This window comes from Lathamus discolor, chromosome 6 (assembly GCF_037157495.1).
Source record: "Lathamus discolor isolate bLatDis1 chromosome 6, bLatDis1.hap1, whole genome shotgun sequence".
NCBI classification, from domain to species: Eukaryota; Metazoa; Chordata; class Aves; order Psittaciformes; family Psittacidae; genus Lathamus; species Lathamus discolor.
The window spans coordinates 38524841-38542115 of NC_088889.1; the positions used below are offsets into that span (position 1 = coordinate 38524841).

A 17275-nucleotide genomic window follows, 5' to 3' on the forward strand; every position below is an offset into this window, starting at 1 on the left:
GCTGGGAAGCCATCTCATCAGCAGGGAAGGGATGGGGAGGAATCTCTCACTGTAAGGTGGGTGAGGGAGCAAAGGAGTCACTTCAGTCCCAGTAACCACTGACAAGGCGACACACACACAATTGCCACAGCTGCAGTATTGTACTGTGAGAGAGAAGATGTGACTGCCTAGGAGCAACCAGCACCCAGGTCTGATGCAACAGCTGAGAAAAAACCGATCTTTTTAACATAAAAATTAGTCATCGCTGGTTTTCAGAGGGGTGATCTTTGCCCTTTGGAGCTTAACCTTTAGGTATGACTGATAGCATTGTGAATTCCAGCAGTAAAAGAACTGAGAAGAGGAAGATGAGAGCAAGGAGAAGGGGACACTGCTTACGGAAAGGGCCATTTGCTGAGGAAACAGACTGATCCGCCTTCTTTCATCCTTGAGCGCATATACCCTGATTTTGTGTTTTGCAGTGCCTGGACCCCTGAGCAGGTAGCAGAAGAGCAAAGGCAAGGGAGATGAGGGAAGAGAAAGAGGGCTGGGAGGCAGGGAACTGGTAGGAGAATGAAGCTACTTGTGTATGGGAAGAGGGACACATGAGATATGTGCAGAAGCCCAGAGGCTCTGCAGAAGAAATGACATCAACAGGATGGTGGGTGAGAGACCCATGAGGAAGGAAGGGACTCTGGCTCATAGGATCCCTCATCTCTTATCATTAGGCCCATCCAGAAATTTACTTGCGCTGAAACATTTCATAACCCAGACCTCAGGTTACTACCCGAATGTGGAAAATAATAATAGTTGGTGTCTGTATTAAATGTGGGACCACTGGGAAGGCAGAGAGGGTCAATTCACCAGCGCAGCACACCACTGCTTTCCCAGCCCTCCTCACTATCCTCTGCCCAGGCACTATCCTCTGCTACATGGGTAGCACAGCACAGCAGGGAGCACGTGCTGCCGTGCGCCATCACACTGGGGATCCTGCACTGGTCCCACATGAAGAAATCCCCCCGGTATGGTGGCCACCACAAGCGCTGCGTTCTGTCAAAGCCACCTGGAACTTCCCTGCCAGCCCCCAGATAACCCAACACATGCAGGAATCAGCCGTCGTCCTTCTTTCCCGTGTCCGCTGTGACAAGAGGGCGATGCCCGCTGCCCACGGGGACCGTCCCTCAGCCTTTGGGCTCCCAGAGGGAGCAGATCGCGCTTGTCCAGCTCCTTCCTCAAGGCGGAGAGGCGGCAGCGAGCCCTGCTGCCTGTGGCAGTCAGGGCGCGGATCAGCCCTGGAGCCAAGCTGCCTCGCTGGCGCTGGCGGGGAACACCGCAGCTCAGCCAGCTCAGGCAGGCTGCGCGGAGGCACCCCCCGCGGCCCTGGGCTACCCGCCGGGACCCTGACAGAGAGGCCGCGGGGCCGGCAGCGGCGCCCTCCGCCCGGAGCCGCCAGAGGGCGCTGTGTCCCGAGGACGGCGCTGCGCCTCCCCAGGGGGCGCTCCCGCGCGGCCGCTTGCGGGCGGGCTTGCGGGCGGGCGGGCGGGGTGTCTATGGTGCCGCCCAAGCCGGAAGCGCTGGGGTGCGGCGGGCGGCGCGGGGCTCATGCCGGGCGAGGAGAGGTGGTGGATGTTCGTGTCGTAGCGGCCGCGGCGCGGGGACTTGCCAGGACGGGCCCTGCTGTGCGCGGATGGGGGGAGGCAGCGTCAGGGCGCGGGGCGCCGGGGCTGGCGGCCGGTGAGGACGGGACCGGCCGGGCAGGGCCGGGCCGGGCCGGGGCTGCCTCTGCACAGGGTCCCGGAGGGGCCGTTGGCACCCCCGAGAGCTCACTGCTTCCTCCGTTGCAGGCCTGGCCCCCGGCTGGACGGGCTGTTCGTGCGGCGGTTCCTGCGGCTGCAGGCTGTGCTCTTCCCCGGGTGGCCCTCCCCCAGCGCCCTGATGTTCCTGACGCTGCTCTGTGTCGCCTTGCTGGGTGAGCTGATGGGGGGGGCTGCATCCCATGTCTGCTCCCCCTTCCCTTGTGTCCCTCTACCCCCCGTTGCATTGTCACCACTGGCCTTCATTTCCTCCCCATGATTGCCTCTTTCCTCCAGAGCAGCTGGTTATTTACCAGGTTGGTGTCATCCCCAGCCAGTACTATGAGGTGCTAGGGAACAAGGACTTCTCCGGGTTCAAAACATTGACAGCCGTTGCCCTGACTCTGATCGTAGTGAACTCCACGGTAAGACAGACCACAGGTTTCCATGTCTTGGGAGGGAAAGGGAAAGCTGCTCGTGGCTCCCAGCTTGATCCTGGTGATTAAGGATCTAGATCTGCCGTCACGCAGATAGATGGCTGTCTGTGGGGCAGATCACTGGTACTGGGTTTTGTTTAATTTTGGAAAATGCTTGTTCTTCTCATTCATCTTTCCCCCTCTGTCTCCTTGCCCTTGTTCCAGCTAAAAAGCTTCGATCAGTTTATCTGCAACATGATGTATGTGAGCTGGAGGAAGTCCCTCACTGAATACCTCCACAGCTGCTACTTCCAAGGCCAGGTCTACTACAGCCTGCACATACTGCGTGAGGACATCGATAACCCGTAGGCTGCCTGTGGCTTCTTTCAGCCTCTTGCTTAGCTTCTCCTGGGCTGCTCCACACCTTTTCCTGCCTTTCCTTTGTCTCTGGCTAGGGGCTTGAGCCCTACAAGCTTTTGCCATATGGGCATGAATGTTGTCTCCTGCCCTGGGTGGGAAGTGGTACCTGTTGCTGGGCACTGCCATGACTGCTGGTCATGATGGTTTTAGGGGTAGGATGTTTCTGTTGCAAGGAAAATGGAGGCCCAGCAGAACAGGGATCTACTGCTGCTATAAAACATGCTGTCTGGAAAGTCAACCCTTGACACTCAGTGTGACGTTGCAAAGGGCCTGGCTGGAGTTGAAGAGCACTGCCTTTGCCTGCCTTCACACGGTCAGCGCATTAGGACAGCCGCTGTTTTTCTGTTTGAACTTCAACCACCAGAGTCTCCAGCTGAACACAGTCCTGCTTCATTGGGTTTTTAGTGGTTTTTATATAACCCATGGGAACCATGTCCAGGACAGGCTTTGTTTCGTACTGTATATGAGAGCTGCATTTCCCCTTTCCTATTCTTAAGAAGGGAATGTCAAGGGTGACTTGAAATACGAGAGAAGGAGGAGCATTCAGTTCCTCCTTGCTTATCCCAGCCCACCCTGAGATCCCCTTCCAGTTTGCTTTGTGCACTATCCTGCTTACTGCAGAGCTGCTGATCTGCTGGGGCTGTGCAGCGAAGGTCAACTGCCTCCCTTCCTCACGACTGCCGGCTGATCCTGGCCTTCCAGGGACAGCGTTCTGTGTGTCCTTGCATACAGAATGCTGCAGTAGTGGTTATGCACTCTGAAGAGTTAAAGATTCTACATTAGATGACATGTGAGAAGTGCAGACTTTTTTTCCCTCTCCAGAATTTAAGTTATTATTAAATACTTGCTGAAAAACTGAAAACCAGGGAATAACCTTTTCACAACTGTGTGGCTTTATACAATTGTTTTAAGACCCTACGCTCTCCTCTCCTGGAGAAGACTCCTCTGGTCTAGCTGCTGCACTGGTGCCATCTCCCACATTGATGGCACCAGAGGAGACCAAGCCCAGGATCCCTGTGAGAAATGGCTGAGCTTGCAGGGGCAGTTGCTAATAGTGGTGACCTCGAGGAATTGAAGCAGCCTCTGCTTCTGCTGCCCAGTGCTAGGAGACAACCCGAGTAAGAGCAACCAGCTGTGCACAGGGGGAGCAGTAGGCAAGGAGGGGCTTGGCTTGGGTCAGACAACCGTACTGCCAGATGTGCAGTCACAGCTTTATGATGCTGATGCACTTTCCAGCAGCTGTGGGGGTTACTCCCACCCTTGTTAAAAGTTAGTTTCTGATACTGTTTTGCAGTGGTGTGGAGTTGCAAGGAGAGGTTAAAAAGCCATGTCTGTTACCAAGGAATGCAGTGCTTCCCAGGCAGTGTAGCACGTTGGCCATGGCCTATCATTCCCTTTGAGCGGGGCAGGAAGGAGAGGACAGAGGCCCCTCACCACATGACACTATCCTGCTCAGGTTTATTTTTAACCAGGGAATGTGTTCACATTGTGCAGTGAAATGCATGAGATAACTGGGTCAGTCTGACCCAGAACCAGCTGTTCTAATCTTAGCAGACCAAATATGAAGGATTGCTGTGGAGTATTTTTCATTACTACCTTACTTCTGCTTAAATGTCCAATTTTTTGTTTAGTTTTCTTTATCTTGCTACAAAAATTGTCTTGCAATTACTTGATGAGATTGTTTTCCCTTGGCATGGTACTTAGCGAACTAAAGCAATAGTGACCTCCTGTTATGCAGTGCAAATCAAGCTGAGTGTTAGATGCATGGTATCATCCCTCTGGAAGGATTGGAGTGTGGGTTCTAAGTGGCATACTTGTGGCTCCTAGCAGGGCACTTGAGTTGATGGTTATGTGTTACTACATGTTGCTTAACAGGCTGTATGAAACAATATCATGCCATGGGTCCATAGCAAAACTTAAATTGTAACTTTCTGGGAACAATTACAGTCTGAGGAAAAGGAAAAATGGGGACTCTAAGGTCAGTCAGGGTGAGAGCTGCCCCAAAATTAAATCCATTGCTGTTCCAGGACTGCAAAAGAGTTGAGAGATTAATGTCCTTGTAGTTGTGTCTGCACTGATGGCTAAGCAGGAATCCAGCCTTGCTCATCATGCTGAACTCAAGTATTCGCAGTCATGGCCTTTCTACCAGTGCTTAGCACATGAGACCGAAGCCCTCATCCATGTGCTCTGGTCGGATGAGATGCTGAGGGAGTAAGTGCTGAAGTTAGCCCAAGCACAACTCCTGTTCAGCAGTGGGATTGATAGGACTTGAGGGTCTGTTACCTGTGTGCAGAGCTTGAGGAGGCTTGGTGTGCTGCTCTCTGCTCTTGTGGGATGAGGGTGGGTGGAAGCTTCCTTGCAGCAAAGGGAGGAGAGGGCACTCCATGGAGAGTAAAGGGACCAGCTACTGTGGAGGGTGGCTTTGATGGAAGTGTTTGTAGATAACTAACAACTGGTGAAGGCCTGGCTTGTGCCCTAGCCAGTTCTGGTAGCTTGAGTGCCTGAGACGCAGCCCCAGTCCTGCAGGAGTTTTTGGGTGGGTTGGGTTCAGGAAAAGAGTAGAGAGCAAGGACGCAGAGTACTTCAGCACAGAGTTGGACAATGTTGTTGAAAGTGAAACAAGGAGTTAATACAAGGAACAGGGTGAAAGTCACACAGGAGCTGTTCTTTCTGAGTGGCAGGAAGGTTCTTGTGTGAGTCCTGATAGGTCATGGAAATTGTCTTCTGCTGGGGAACAGGAGTCACAGCTGTAGGTCCCTCCCAGGAGGGTTGTTTACCTGCACCCTGTCCTAAGTTCAGGCAATGAAACAGCCTGGCTTGTGTCCTGTTAGGGAGTTAGTGCTGGTTCTTGCTCCTGGGCTTTACCAGTGTCAGTGGTTCTTTGTGTTGATCAGGGACCAACGCATCAGCCAGGATGTGGAGAGGTTCTGCAGGCAGCTCAGCTCCATGGCCAGCAAGATCATCATTTCGCCCTTCACGCTGGCCTACTACACATACCAGTGCTTCCACAGGTAAGGACCCATCCTTGCCTTGCTTTCACACCTCTTTCCTATGCTCTATTTTGAAGCCTGACACCCATATTACAACTGCCCAGATGGATGATTGTACATATGGATGAGTGGTCTCTGCACTCCAAAGGGAATTCTGCCTTGGGAGTGCTGGGGTTTGCAGTGCTGGCCCCCAAACCTCTGTGAAAGCCAAGAGAGGTGACATTTGAGGGCTGACTGCTAGAGCCTGAGGGTGTTGGGGTGTCCTTTTGCTTGGATTATTAGCTGACCTCTCTTTCTCCTCCTCTATAGCACAGGCTGGCTAGGCCCAGTGAGCATCTTTGGATATTTCATCATTGGGACGATCATCAACAAGATACTGATGAGCCCAATTGTAGCTAAACTTGTTCAGCAGGAAAAACTGGAAGGTGATTTCAGGTGAGTCCCAGCAGAGCAGCCTTTTCACTGCCTCTTGGCAGCTCCTATGAAAGCTGCATTTTTGTCCTCATTCAGTGCTGCTTAAGCAGCTACTTCTCTTGCTCATGACTTTCCACACACTCAGAGAAACCTACCTGCACAGTGCTGCCCCAGAGTCTGTGTACTGAGCCCTCGTCCGCCCCTTTCACTGCCCTGTGTCATGGCAGGCAATGCCCTGCCCAGTCTCCAGGCTGCTTGCCTGGTTATTGCTGTCGCCTCTGCTAGGGCATTAGTTGTGTTGGGGAAAAAAGTGAACATGGCGCTTCCTTGGGTGCAGATGAGCTGCATCTGCTGACACAAATCAGGTTTCTGCTTTACCACCACCTTCTTGAAGTGCCCAAAACAGCACAGTTTTTCCATGTGTTGTTTAACTCATCTCCCCTTCTTCTGCGGGGTTGTCTGTGTGTGTGGTAGAGGCTTTACAGCTTTCCCTGGGGCTCAGGGCATCCAGGAACAGCAGAAGCTGGTATGGCACAGGGAGTGCAGACTAGAGCAGTTGGTTGTGATGATTTTGTATAGTGGAGATGCTAGGCTAGCAAACGGGAGACCCAAGCACTGAGAAGATGTGCAAGAGAGTGGGATATCAAAGAAATGTACCAGTGAGCTGGCCCAGAATGATGTTATGTTGTGCTAAATCCTCTGGTGCTTTTGAGCCTAGTGAATGTGTCTGTCGAGATGCCTCAGATCACTGCTGCGTCACAGATGCAAGATGAGTTTCCTCTAGCAAGGATGTTGGCTACATAACTCACTGGGCATTTGTGCACAGTTGTGATGATCTTTTGTTTTGGATTGTCCAGGTTCAAGCACATGCAGATTCGTGTCAATGCAGAACCAGCTGCTTTCTACAGGTCAGTAGCATTCGTTTCTTTATGTCCTCATGCGGATCCTCCCAGCTTGGGACATTCTTGTATTCATGTATCCCAGAGAAGTCCAAGTCCTGTTGCTGCAGCCTGAGCTTTCTGTTCCCTCCATCCTGCTGCAGAGTCATGCAGTCTGGTGTTTTTTGCATTCTGCTCATCAGCTGCAGAAATACTCCAAAGCAGCTGGAGACAATTACTTTTTCTCTGCTTCCCTTCTAGCATCCACAGAAGCCTGATACAGATTTGGTGCTGGCTTAGAGACAGACTGTTGCTGATATTTTGTTAGGTCTTTACCTGGAAGATTGCTCTAAGTCGTATTGCATCTTGTCAGGATGTCCCCCTGGGGACTTGTTACAGGTTGCTTCTGGCCTCATCCTGCTGCTGCTGATTTGTGTGTCTCTGTGGGTATGCTAGTTGTTGCCTGGCATCCTTATCTCTGCTGATCCTCTAGGTCAGTCTGTGCCCTGACCCTCCCACCACTGTACTGCTACTCTGAATTTGCTGTTTACCATTTACCCCAGAGCTGAGCACACAGTCAGGAGCCTGGCAGCACCTCCCCTCTTAGTGATGCCCTGGAGTCTGTTGAGCTGCTGCTTGGAGCCTTGAAGGTGTTTCCCAAAAAATGGCTAGAACCCAGGAAAAGGGCCACAATTTTACTGTAGCTTGTGTTGTGGTGCCTGTTCAATAGCAGGAGGTCATTGTGCCTCTCTTGTCACATGTGTGCCTTTGCCCTGCACGTTGTGAAATCACACTTCCAGGAATTTAAGCAAGCAGCAGCTGTCTAGTTTCTGGTCTTCCCTGCTTGTGATCACTATTTGGCTCCTTCATGCTGTAATGAGTGAGCATTTTGAGTGTTGTGATGCTGTCCCCAAAGTGGTTTGATTCAACATCACTGATTTTGTAAAGATCTATATTGACAGGCATGAAACTGATTTAAATAACTGAAATCAATCTTGGTTTGCATTGGCAAGTTTGAGTTATTTCTTTGTGGACTGGTTGATTCTCATTGGTTGATGTTAATTTTGTCTTTATGGACCAGATACTCTAATTACATGCACTTGTTTAAGCTGCAATACTTTGCCTCACAATTTTGAAGGTTTTTATTCCATTACAAAGTAGAAAATGGAAAGTGAATTATTACAGCAGAAATGGAGTGTCTTGCTTCAGTACAGTTCATTAGTAGAAAAGCTTCACTTGATGGGAAACTAAAATTTAATTGAATTGCAAAAAACCAGTCATTTTCATGGAATCTTAATGGAAATACAGGAATTATGTAAAAGGTTGTATTCCTAGAATCCTGCAAGAGGAGGAGCACATGTTGCATGACTGATTTTGATTGCTAGACTTCTTTAGCATGTAGCAGATGTTAGATCTTGTCCTCTTGCACCTCCCGGACCACTGTTTTGGTAAAGGAAGAAACAAAACAGATCACTGTCACCTTTTTGCTTCTTTGGTTTCTAAGCCTTTGACAAACTTGCTTTAGAAGTGAACTGAATGGGAGGAAAAGCCAAAACCAGTACTGCAGTCTCTCCCATCTGCAAAAGAAGTCATAGCTTGGGTCGCTGGTGCCTTCCTCGCCTTTAACTTGTGTCCAAGGCTTTGTCCTTTCTGAATACTCCGCAGCAAAGATTGCAGCTCAGTAGTTACTGTGATGGGTTACAGGGCAGTAACGCCACACTGAATTCTAACTGGGCATATTTTGGGGAACAAACATTTATTTTTCTAAGAACTGAGAATCTTTAGAACAGAGACTCCTCAAAACTCTTGATTTGTGGTTTGTTTGTGCAGTTCCTGACCGCATCTTCCCAGGCTCTAGTGACTTCCCTGTTATGTGGACTGTGGTGGCGTGTGTGCTGGGCACAAGTGTGTGTTGGATGGCAGGGGCAATAACTGCTGTGGCAGGTGGGGGTCTGGAGCTAGGCATGGAGCTCTCTCTGCTTTTTGCCACCTGAGGGCAGCCCAGCCCTTGCAAAGAAGCAGAAGACACTGCCACTCTTGCTGAAAGTGCTGTTTTAGAGCCCAGATGAGCCTCCTTGCTACTGGCTCAGCCTGGCCGTGGGAGCAGTACCAGACCCTTTCCAAGCCTCAGTCCTGAAGCCAGTGCTTTGACCTTATTGTCTGTGGCATGTTGCATCTTATTTTACAGGGCCGGGCGAGTGGAGCATATGCGCACGGACCGGAGGCTGCAAAGCCTGCTGCAGACACAGAGGGAGCTGATAGGGAAGGAGCTCTGGCTTTACAGTGAGTAGGGAGTTTGGAGTGTGAAGTGGGGCATGTGGTAGCTCCACTGTGGTAGCCCACAGGCTTGGGAGCCCTACTGCTAGAGCAGCAGCACTGGTTTTCCCTCTTCTGCCTCTTGCTGGTGCACTGAAGTCCTAAGCGTGAGCAGAGGGTGCCTCCTGCAGCCCTGTTATGAAAAAACTTTGTAGAAAGCACAGTTGTGGAGGACCCAGCTAAGTCAGAGAATGCAAGCCTCGAAAGTGGAATCTGTGCTCTTTGTGGGGCAGGTGTTCAATAGCCGAGGAAGAGAGGGAAAGGCTTGAGCCTCGGGGAAGGAGAAGACTCTATATGTGGTTGTGAGCTGTGGAAAATTCTTTCCTGTAGAGCCTGTTGCTGAAGCACCACTGTCCCCTGAGAATCTCTCTTCTCCTGTTGTCACTGGGTCCAGGTTTGGGTGTTAAATGACCATTGTAACTACTGCTCTTCCTTGTCCCATCAGCATAGTGAGCTTCTGAGCAGTGTAAGGGAGGGAGAGCCCTGAACACAGGTATCTCTAGGGAAGCTTGGGCTCTTACATTTTTCTGCCTGTCGTGTGCTCCAAGACAGACTTCATGACCAATCGTTTCAATCCAGAGCTTCCTTTCTGCCCTCCCTCCTGTTTCTTGTGAGTCACTGAGGCCCCTGAAGAGTAGAAGCAAGCAGGCAAAGTGCTTTTGCCTGGTGATTCCTGAGCTGTGAGTCTGGATGTGATGTTTCTCTGCTGAGGGGCGTGTCTGAAAGTGCCCTTTGTTTTGCAAATGGATTTTCATCCTGGTGCTTGTGCTGTCCTGTGAGTTGGGTGGTTCTGCTCTGGTGCATCATGAAGGGCTGAGGCAAGATCAAGAGCCTTCCTCTGACCAGGCTCATGGGCTGCACTTGAGCCTGGCTGGGACAGAGATTTCCAACCTAACTCGCTGTTTTCTCTCAATGTGCTCTGCCCAGTTGGAATCAACACCTTTGACTACCTGGGCAGCATCCTGAGCTATGTGGCCATTGCCATTCCCATCTTTTCTGGGGTCTACGGTGACCTGAGTCCATCAGAGCTCAGTGCCCTCGTCAGCAAGGTGAGCTAAGGGTGATTTTGCAGACCTCATTGTAGAGGGTGAGTGGGCACTGAAGACAGAGGTTTCATGTGGGGCTAGTGGCATTGGTGCTGGATAATCTGCAGCAGCTGACCTTCAGGTTAGACCATCCCTGCCCATGGTGGCATGGAAATGGGAGCTTGGAGCCAGCTCTCAGTGTATGATTAACCTGGGAGCGAGAGTTGTCAAGGACACATCTACATAAGTGTTTTCTAGCTGTTAGACACAGACCTCTGTGTCTAAAAAAATAAATGGAAGATCAGAAAGCCTCTGTCTCTAGTGGTGTGGGTTGGAATTGTGTCCGTGCAGTGCTGTGGGTCTGGGTCATGCCCTGCACTGCTGCCTGCAGTGAGCCTGGCCACCTGCAAGGCTGAGCTGGCTAGTGTTCACCTTCCTGACCTGACTCATTCCCAGATACTCAAAACTGGCTTGTGATAGAGAATGCAGAGCTAAAAATAGTGAAGGGAGCATAGCAGGCTGAGGCATCCTGCTCTGAGCCATGTATGGTGCTCGGGCAGGGCTGATGGCATGGATCTGTGTGACTTGGGGCGATCATGATGGGCCCTGGGCTGGCCAGCAGGCACTCTACAAACAGCATTCCTGGGTGGCAGAAGATGTATCCACCTGGCAAAATCTGCTGTACTGAGCAGGGAAGCCCTGCTCCATCCAAATAACTTCTTCACTCCCACCACCCTTGGTGACTTCTCCCCTCCTCCTGCTGGGACTGCTGACATGGCCTGGACTCCTTGGCTGCCTCCTCACAGTATGGAGGAGGGAGCTCAGTGCTGACCCTTGCTCTGGCATGTGATCTCTCCCTAGAATGCCTTTGTTTCCATCTACCTCATTGGCTGCTTCAGCCAGCTCATAGATCTCTCCCGTTCCGTGACCGATGTAGCTGGCTACACGCACAGGTGAGCTCTGCGGCAGGTCTCTGCAGGAAAGGGAGGTGTGGGACAAGGCTCTGCCCATGTCTGTGCTAAATAAATAAGAAACAGTTGCCTGTGAGCAAGCACAGAAAAGTTTGGGTATTGTGCAGAGGCTGCTGGAGTTGTCCCTGGCATTCACGCAACCTCTTGTTTGCCTAGGATTGGTGAACTACAGGAGACCTTGCTGAGCCTTGGCAGAAAAAAAAGTGGTAACCACTCAGAAGCCAAAGCCAGCTGGGATTTGGACAGGTGAGTCTCCTGTCAGCAGCTGGCTGGTTTGCAGGTTATGTGCCAGTATGTGTAACTGTCATGGGATGAAGGTACCTGTTGGTGTCACAGCCTGCTGCATGCATTTGGTGGGAGAAGGCAGTGCTCGCTGTGATCTATCATTCCTGGAGCACATGGGGCAGGGCTGCTGTCACAAAGGCACAGGAGGCTTAAGGTGCCTGATCTTTGCCAGTCTCAGTATGATCGCTTACCCCCAGATCTCTCCTCCTTTGTCTTGGTGGTGGCCCAGCAGCCATTCTGGGGAGGACCCACTGCCAAGGGACACAGCTTTCCTTCTGGAGCGAGTGACGCTCTCGGTGCCATCCTCTGGCAAGCTGCTCATCAAGGACTTGAGCCTCAGGATCTCACAAGGAAACAGTGTGATGATTGTGGGGAACACTGGCACAGGGAAGACATCTCTCCTGAGGGTCCTTGGGGGACTCTGGGAGAGCACACAGGGTAAGGACTGCTGCTTGTCACAGCCTTCTCTTTCTCAGCCAGGGCTGCCCTGAGTTTGGAAGGTAGCAGTGTGGGGTTGTGAGGCCAGTGCCACCTTGTGATGGTGAATGTGCATTGGAGCCATCCATCTCTTTCGCATACTTTGCTCTGGCTCTCATTGCTTTGCCCTGTGTTGCAAATATGCCTTTTTGGAGATTTATTTGCTACAGCAGGGGAGTGGTGGGTAGTTGCTGGCTGGCACTACAGGATTGGCATGAGTGTGTCTCTGTGCAGGGAGCATCAAGATGCTGACCTGCTTTGGCCCCCAGGGAGTGGTGTTCCTGCCACAGCAGCCCTTCTTCACCGACGGAAGTCTGCGTGAGCAGGTGAGCCCAGGGGCTGCCTTTATTCTGTCCTCAGCTCTGCTCCCATGTTGGGTCATGCCCTGCGAACCTGTGCACTGCAGAAAGGCCTGCAAGAGGGGGGATGCCTGTAGCTGCTCCTTCCCTCATACCAGAGTTCATGCCACTGCCATTGCATCTGTGATGGACTCCCTCTGACGTGTCTTGTTTTGCTCTGTTGAACAGGTGATCTATCCCCTGAAGGAGATCTATCCAGTTTCAGGTATGTGGAAATTCATTAGAAAATTCATGTGGAAATCCCAATTGGCCAACCCTCTAGTGTGAGCTCACTGTCCTGTGCCCAGTGCAGCTTTTCCCCTACTATGCCCCATCAGGAGCAATCATACATTTTACTTTTGTTGTTCTCTGCTTTTCCCTGGAAGATTTACCTTAGTGTAGGTTAAGGTCAGCTCTGTGTTGCCTCCCTTTTGGTAGGGAACATACTCTCTTGATAAGAATATACTCTCTTGATGCAGTAGGGACAAGCTGGCCATGCTCTGCATGTTGTGCTAGGCATGTTAAGGCATCTTGCTGATGGGGTACATCTGATATGTCTGGTATAACCTGCCTCTGACAAGCCATGTTGCCTTCGTCCCATTTTCCATCCACCTCCATCTTTTACTGTTCTTCTTTTTCAAATGATGTCCAGGGCCTTGCATGCTGTTGAGGTCAGACCACATGGGTTCCTTCTTTCCCCTGCCCTCTTCCGAAGCCAGACCATGTGTGGTCTGCTGCAGCTTGCAGATGTCCAGGTTTAAGTTTCTGAGTGAGGCAGTATTATGTGATGCTTTCAAACACTCGGGAGTCACAGTCTTGCAGAGAGTAACTGCAGCAATCAGCTACTGTTGTGGCTCTTCACATGGCAGATGCACAGCCCCTCTGCTCAAGCTTCCATAGCTGCTGACTGCTCCAGCTCAAGTGTATTCTCTGCTCCACAGAGGTTTTTGCCATCCCGCATAGGTTCCTTTTGCTGGCTGTTACCTGACTCCCACCTGCAGTGTACAGTGGGCAGTCAGGCATAAGAGAGCAGCTGGTGGACAGGGCCATGGCAATTGAAGCCTGGATCCTTGTGGTTTTGGCTGTGTCCATCTATGGCCACAAACTGTGCCAAGTCCCAGGTGTATTTGTGGAGCCCAGCTACCTCCTGGCATGCTGCTGAGAGGCAGGGTTAACATTTTTGAGGAAGGTCAGTCTTTGGGAGCATTCCATGCCACAGCTCAGGAGCTGGTATAATTAAATGTTCGAGTCACACTGGAACTCAGGAGATCCTTCAATCCTGCTCTCCTGCACCACCAACTCCTCCTTGCAGCTGTGACCCCAGTGCACATTGCCTCTGCTTAATACTTTGCTGCTTGCTCCCCTAGGATCTGCAGATGATGAGAGAATTGTGCGATTCCTGGAGCTGGCTGGGCTGGTGAGTCCCCGGTAGTGCTGCTGCCTTCTTTCCTGGTGCTGCCAGTGAGGGCAGAAAGGGATGAAGTTTTGTGGCAGCACAGCATGACTGTGTGCTGGACATGTGAGCACATTGTCTGCAGATGAGATGGGACTGTCCATGGGACAGGCAGAGGAGGAGGGACACAGAACAACTTCAGCTCAAGCAGGAAAAGCAGAAAAAGCAAGAATAGCAGGAAGGGGATGGTTATGCTCAGGGCCATGGGATGACAGTGTTGGGGTCTGTGTTCTCAAGACTGCTGTGCTCTCTGCAGACTGACTTGCTGGCAAGGGCTGGAGGACTGGATGAGCAGGTGGACTGGAACTGGTAAGGGAGCTTGCCATCCGTGTGAAGTTGGGTGATCCCTCTGCATGGGAGCACTTCTAAGCAGATGTACACTGCTGCTGGACTTTGGAACATCTGTGCCCAGCTGTGTCCTGTGGGAGGTGGGCGGTATACATGGCCAAAGCCTTTGTGCCCCAAGCATCAATGCCAACAATCACAAGCCATGCTGCTCTGCAGGCAGCCAACTATGCACAGGGGTGCAGACCCAGGCCCAGAGCAGAGGGGACACAGGAAACAGCACAGGGACAGTTGCTTGCTGGGGTATCAAGTATCAGCAGCCATAAGCTCTTCAGTAAACAAGCTGTTTTTGTTGAGGGAGATTTTGAATCTCAACCCTGCTGCAGGTATGACATCCTTTCCCCAGGGGAGATGCAGAGGCTCTCATTTGCAAGGCTCTTCTACCTCCAGCCAAAATATGCAGGTGAGTGAGTGACTGCCAAAGAAAGGGGGTGGGTGAGTGTGTGCAAAGGCAGAGCCTTTGGTGAAAAGAGAAGCTGGTACACAGACAGCTCATTAAATCCTTTCTTTGCTAGGAATATGCTTCATCTTGACCATTCTTGTTGCAGCATAGCACACAGGATTCAGGGTGAAAATGTTTCAAGGTCTGTGTGGAGGGCGAAAAATGAAGAGGCTGTATATCCGACATTCTCCTAGGGAAGCAGGGATTCATGTACAGGTTTCTGTGTTTTCACTTCAGGTCCAATGACACCTAAAGAAGCCCCCTTCTCAGCATGCTCACCAGTTGCACGTAAAGAAGCATGCATGCTAGGGAGCGTGGTGTCAGCTGCTATATCTGAAGCTTGTGAACCTCTGTAAGGTTGTGGAAGCAGTGTGGGAAATTCAGCAGTAATGCAGTCATGAGGGCCAGGGTAGATGTGGGTGAACAGACCTGGTGTCAGTAGCAAGTAAGTACTTCTCCCCGTGAAGCCTATGGTATGGCTCAATGCTGTTTAGGCAGAAGGAACGTCTGGATTGCGAACTAAAAGCTGTAGAGATGATGTAAACCAAACTGAATTTATCTGCTCCAGATCTATAGTATTTATCCTTAACTGACAAGAAGGTGCCTCTGACCATCCTGGGTGCTCCAGATATGTCTGGGCCAGAGGGGTGCACAGGCTGCTGCTCAGCCCAGCAATCTGGCACACAGCCTGCCTTGAGAAGGTTGCGCCTTGGCTTTCACAACAGTGGGGACCAGGCAGTGGTTGGTAGCTGTTGAGGGAGAGAAACGAGGTGAGCAGTGCTCTTTGGATTTGAGGGCTTGTAGGGAAGGGCAGCTTTTCCAGCTGACTGACACCAACTGTGCCAGAGGAAAATCAGAGTCGTCAGGCTTCTCCTCAGTTGCCTTCTGCAGCTGCTCTCTGTGAACTCTGGTTAACGTGTGAAATGCTCTCAGCAGTTGCTGCTCTTGCCTAAGGGGAGATGACTGGTCAGGAAAGGATTTGTGGGGCTTAACAGCTTCTCTCTCAGTGCTAGATGAAGCCACCAGCGCCCTGACCGAAGAGGTGGAGCATGAACTGTACCGTGTGTGCCTTCAGCTGGGCATGACACTGATCAGCGTGGGACACAGGGCTAGCCTGGAGAAGGTGAGATGGCACTCCACACCTCCCTGGGGATGGCAAGACAGGGGAGGTGGAGGGGTCCCTGGCGAGCAGAGGGAAGTGACTGAGACTGGAGAGCCTTAGTGTGGGAGGACATGCCCTCATAGAGACATCCCTTAGTCGTTGTGTTGTTGAATTGCAGTTCCACAGCTGGATTTTGAAACTTCATGGAGAGGGAAGATGGGAGCTTATTCGATGCGAGAAGATGAAGCGGCTCCCAGCTGGGGAAGGATGTTGAAAGACATGCACTTGTCTGGCCAGCTGCAGAACCTGCGCATGCATGAGAGAGCTCTGAAAGCAGATGTGGATTTGCTGAGCCAGCACTTGTCAAAAAGGGATACATCCAGTGCAAGACCAGGCAGGGTTCTGCCTGGAGCGGACACTCTATGCCATCCTTCTCCCCGCCCCCTTCTCTTGCCTCCCTTCCCCTCATGGGGGAAAGGGCTGAGCTGCTAAGCTGCCTAAAGAGAAGATGCTGCCTCATGGGGCTTGTAGAAGTAATGGCCAGAGGAGCCTCCATTTGTCAAGGATGCAGTGACATAAGACTGGGATGCAGCCTCTTCTCTCCTCTGTGCCTTGGTGGGTCCTCTGTCTCTTTGATACACAGCATTGCAAAACAGACATCTGTACCTGTCGCTCAGTTGAGGGTTGTGGTCCCCAGCAGAAGCCAAGGGATGCACTGTGGAGGCAGGACAATGCTGGCACAGAGAAAGGGCATGTCTCTGCTCTCCTTATGATACAGAGTTACTGGGCAAAGGAACATTTTTGTATTAAAATCTGGGGCCTGTTTTCCAATGATTTTTATGGAAAAGTGTCAGTATTTGTTAACTAGATGGCTGCATCTTTTCCTCTGGGGTTTGCTTTGGATGAGGTGCTTGCATACTGGCAGTGGACCTAGACTAGACTACTGCTGAAGAGCAGAGCAGGGGTAGGAGTAATACACTTTTCCAGGGCTGGGCATCCTGCCCTGCAGCTACCTCTGCAGGTACTGTAAGGCACAAGGGACTTCAAGGAGGGCTTTTGGTCCTCTGCTTTTAAGGGAGGAAATGGAGCTCACCTCCTCTTACTGTTCTGCCTGTGATGAATCATGTTCTCTCCCCTGCCTCCCATAGGTGTGTGGAGGCAGAGGTTTTGAGGGTCTCTGGGTTGGTCACTCTGAGACTGCAGTGGAGATACCATCTCTGAGCACTTGCTGCTCCGCAGTTGCTTAGTGACATTTCTGAATGTGGCCCCAGTGCTGAAGTAGAGGAGTAGGAGGTGACTGCTGGCAGGCCTCTCTGTGCTGGAGGGGTTTGAGAGCAGAAGAAATCCACTGCCCTAAAACCATGTATGATCCAAGGGGTAAAGCTGGTGAGAGAGACCCATTTGCAGGGCAGTGCTGCAGGTGTTTGGCAGGGGGATATGAAGGGCCTCAACACTGTGAAAGAACAAAGACCAGTACGAGCTCTCCTGAGCTCTGCCCTCATGCAGAAAACCAGCAAGTAGACCCAAACATATGCAACCAAACAGCTCTGCAGTGACCTGGCATGCATTTTCCTTACCTGAGTCAAGTTTCCAGAAATCTCGTGGTCACTGTAAATGGTTCATGCCATACCTGG

General features: G+C 51.5%; 1 protein-coding gene across 10 annotated transcripts; it reads left to right on the top strand.

Moving 5' to 3' along the window:
* Positions 1–1530: 1530 nt before the first annotated feature.
* ABCD4 (ATP binding cassette subfamily D member 4) lies at positions 1531–16475 on the top strand. Of its 10 annotated transcripts, none has more exons than XM_065686150.1 (19): positions 1531–1595; positions 1821–1945; positions 2067–2194; positions 2411–2550; positions 5500–5616; positions 5905–6030; positions 6867–6917; positions 9076–9170; positions 10131–10252; positions 11090–11181; positions 11356–11445; positions 11714–11922; positions 12196–12287; positions 12489–12525; positions 13667–13716; positions 14009–14061; positions 14424–14500; positions 15547–15662; positions 15820–16475. In XM_065686150.1, the coding sequence occupies exons 1-19, from the start codon at positions 1579–1581 to the stop codon at positions 15913–15915; spliced, it is 1833 nt and encodes a 610-aa protein (XP_065542222.1). In that variant the 5' UTR covers positions 1531–1578; the 3' UTR covers positions 15916–16475. The 10 variants fall into 10 exon arrangements, with proteins under 10 accessions (XP_065542222.1, XP_065542224.1, XP_065542223.1 ...); XM_065686152.1 differs by lacking the exon at positions 15820–16475 and adding an exon at positions 14613–14681 and having other exon boundaries at positions 1541–1710; positions 14444–14500; positions 14777–15637; XM_065686153.1 differs by lacking the exon at positions 15820–16475 and adding an exon at positions 14613–14681 and having other exon boundaries at positions 1542–1710; positions 14777–15637.
* Positions 16476–17275: the final 800 nt, after the last annotated feature.

Bases quoted from the DNA above. Each gene is read 5' to 3' on its own strand.
- ABCD4 (XM_065686145.1), top strand. From the start codon at position 1,664: ATGGGGGGAGGCAGCGTCAGGGCGCGGGGCGCCGGGGCTGGCGGCCG. The intron at 2,195-2,410 runs GTAAGACAGACC...CCCTTGTTCCAG, and splicing joins TGATCGTAGTGAACTCCACG to CTAAAAAGCTTCGATCAGTT. The intron at 6,031-6,866 runs GTGAGTCCCAGC...TGGATTGTCCAG, and splicing joins AAACTGGAAGGTGATTTCAG to GTTCAAGCACATGCAGATTC.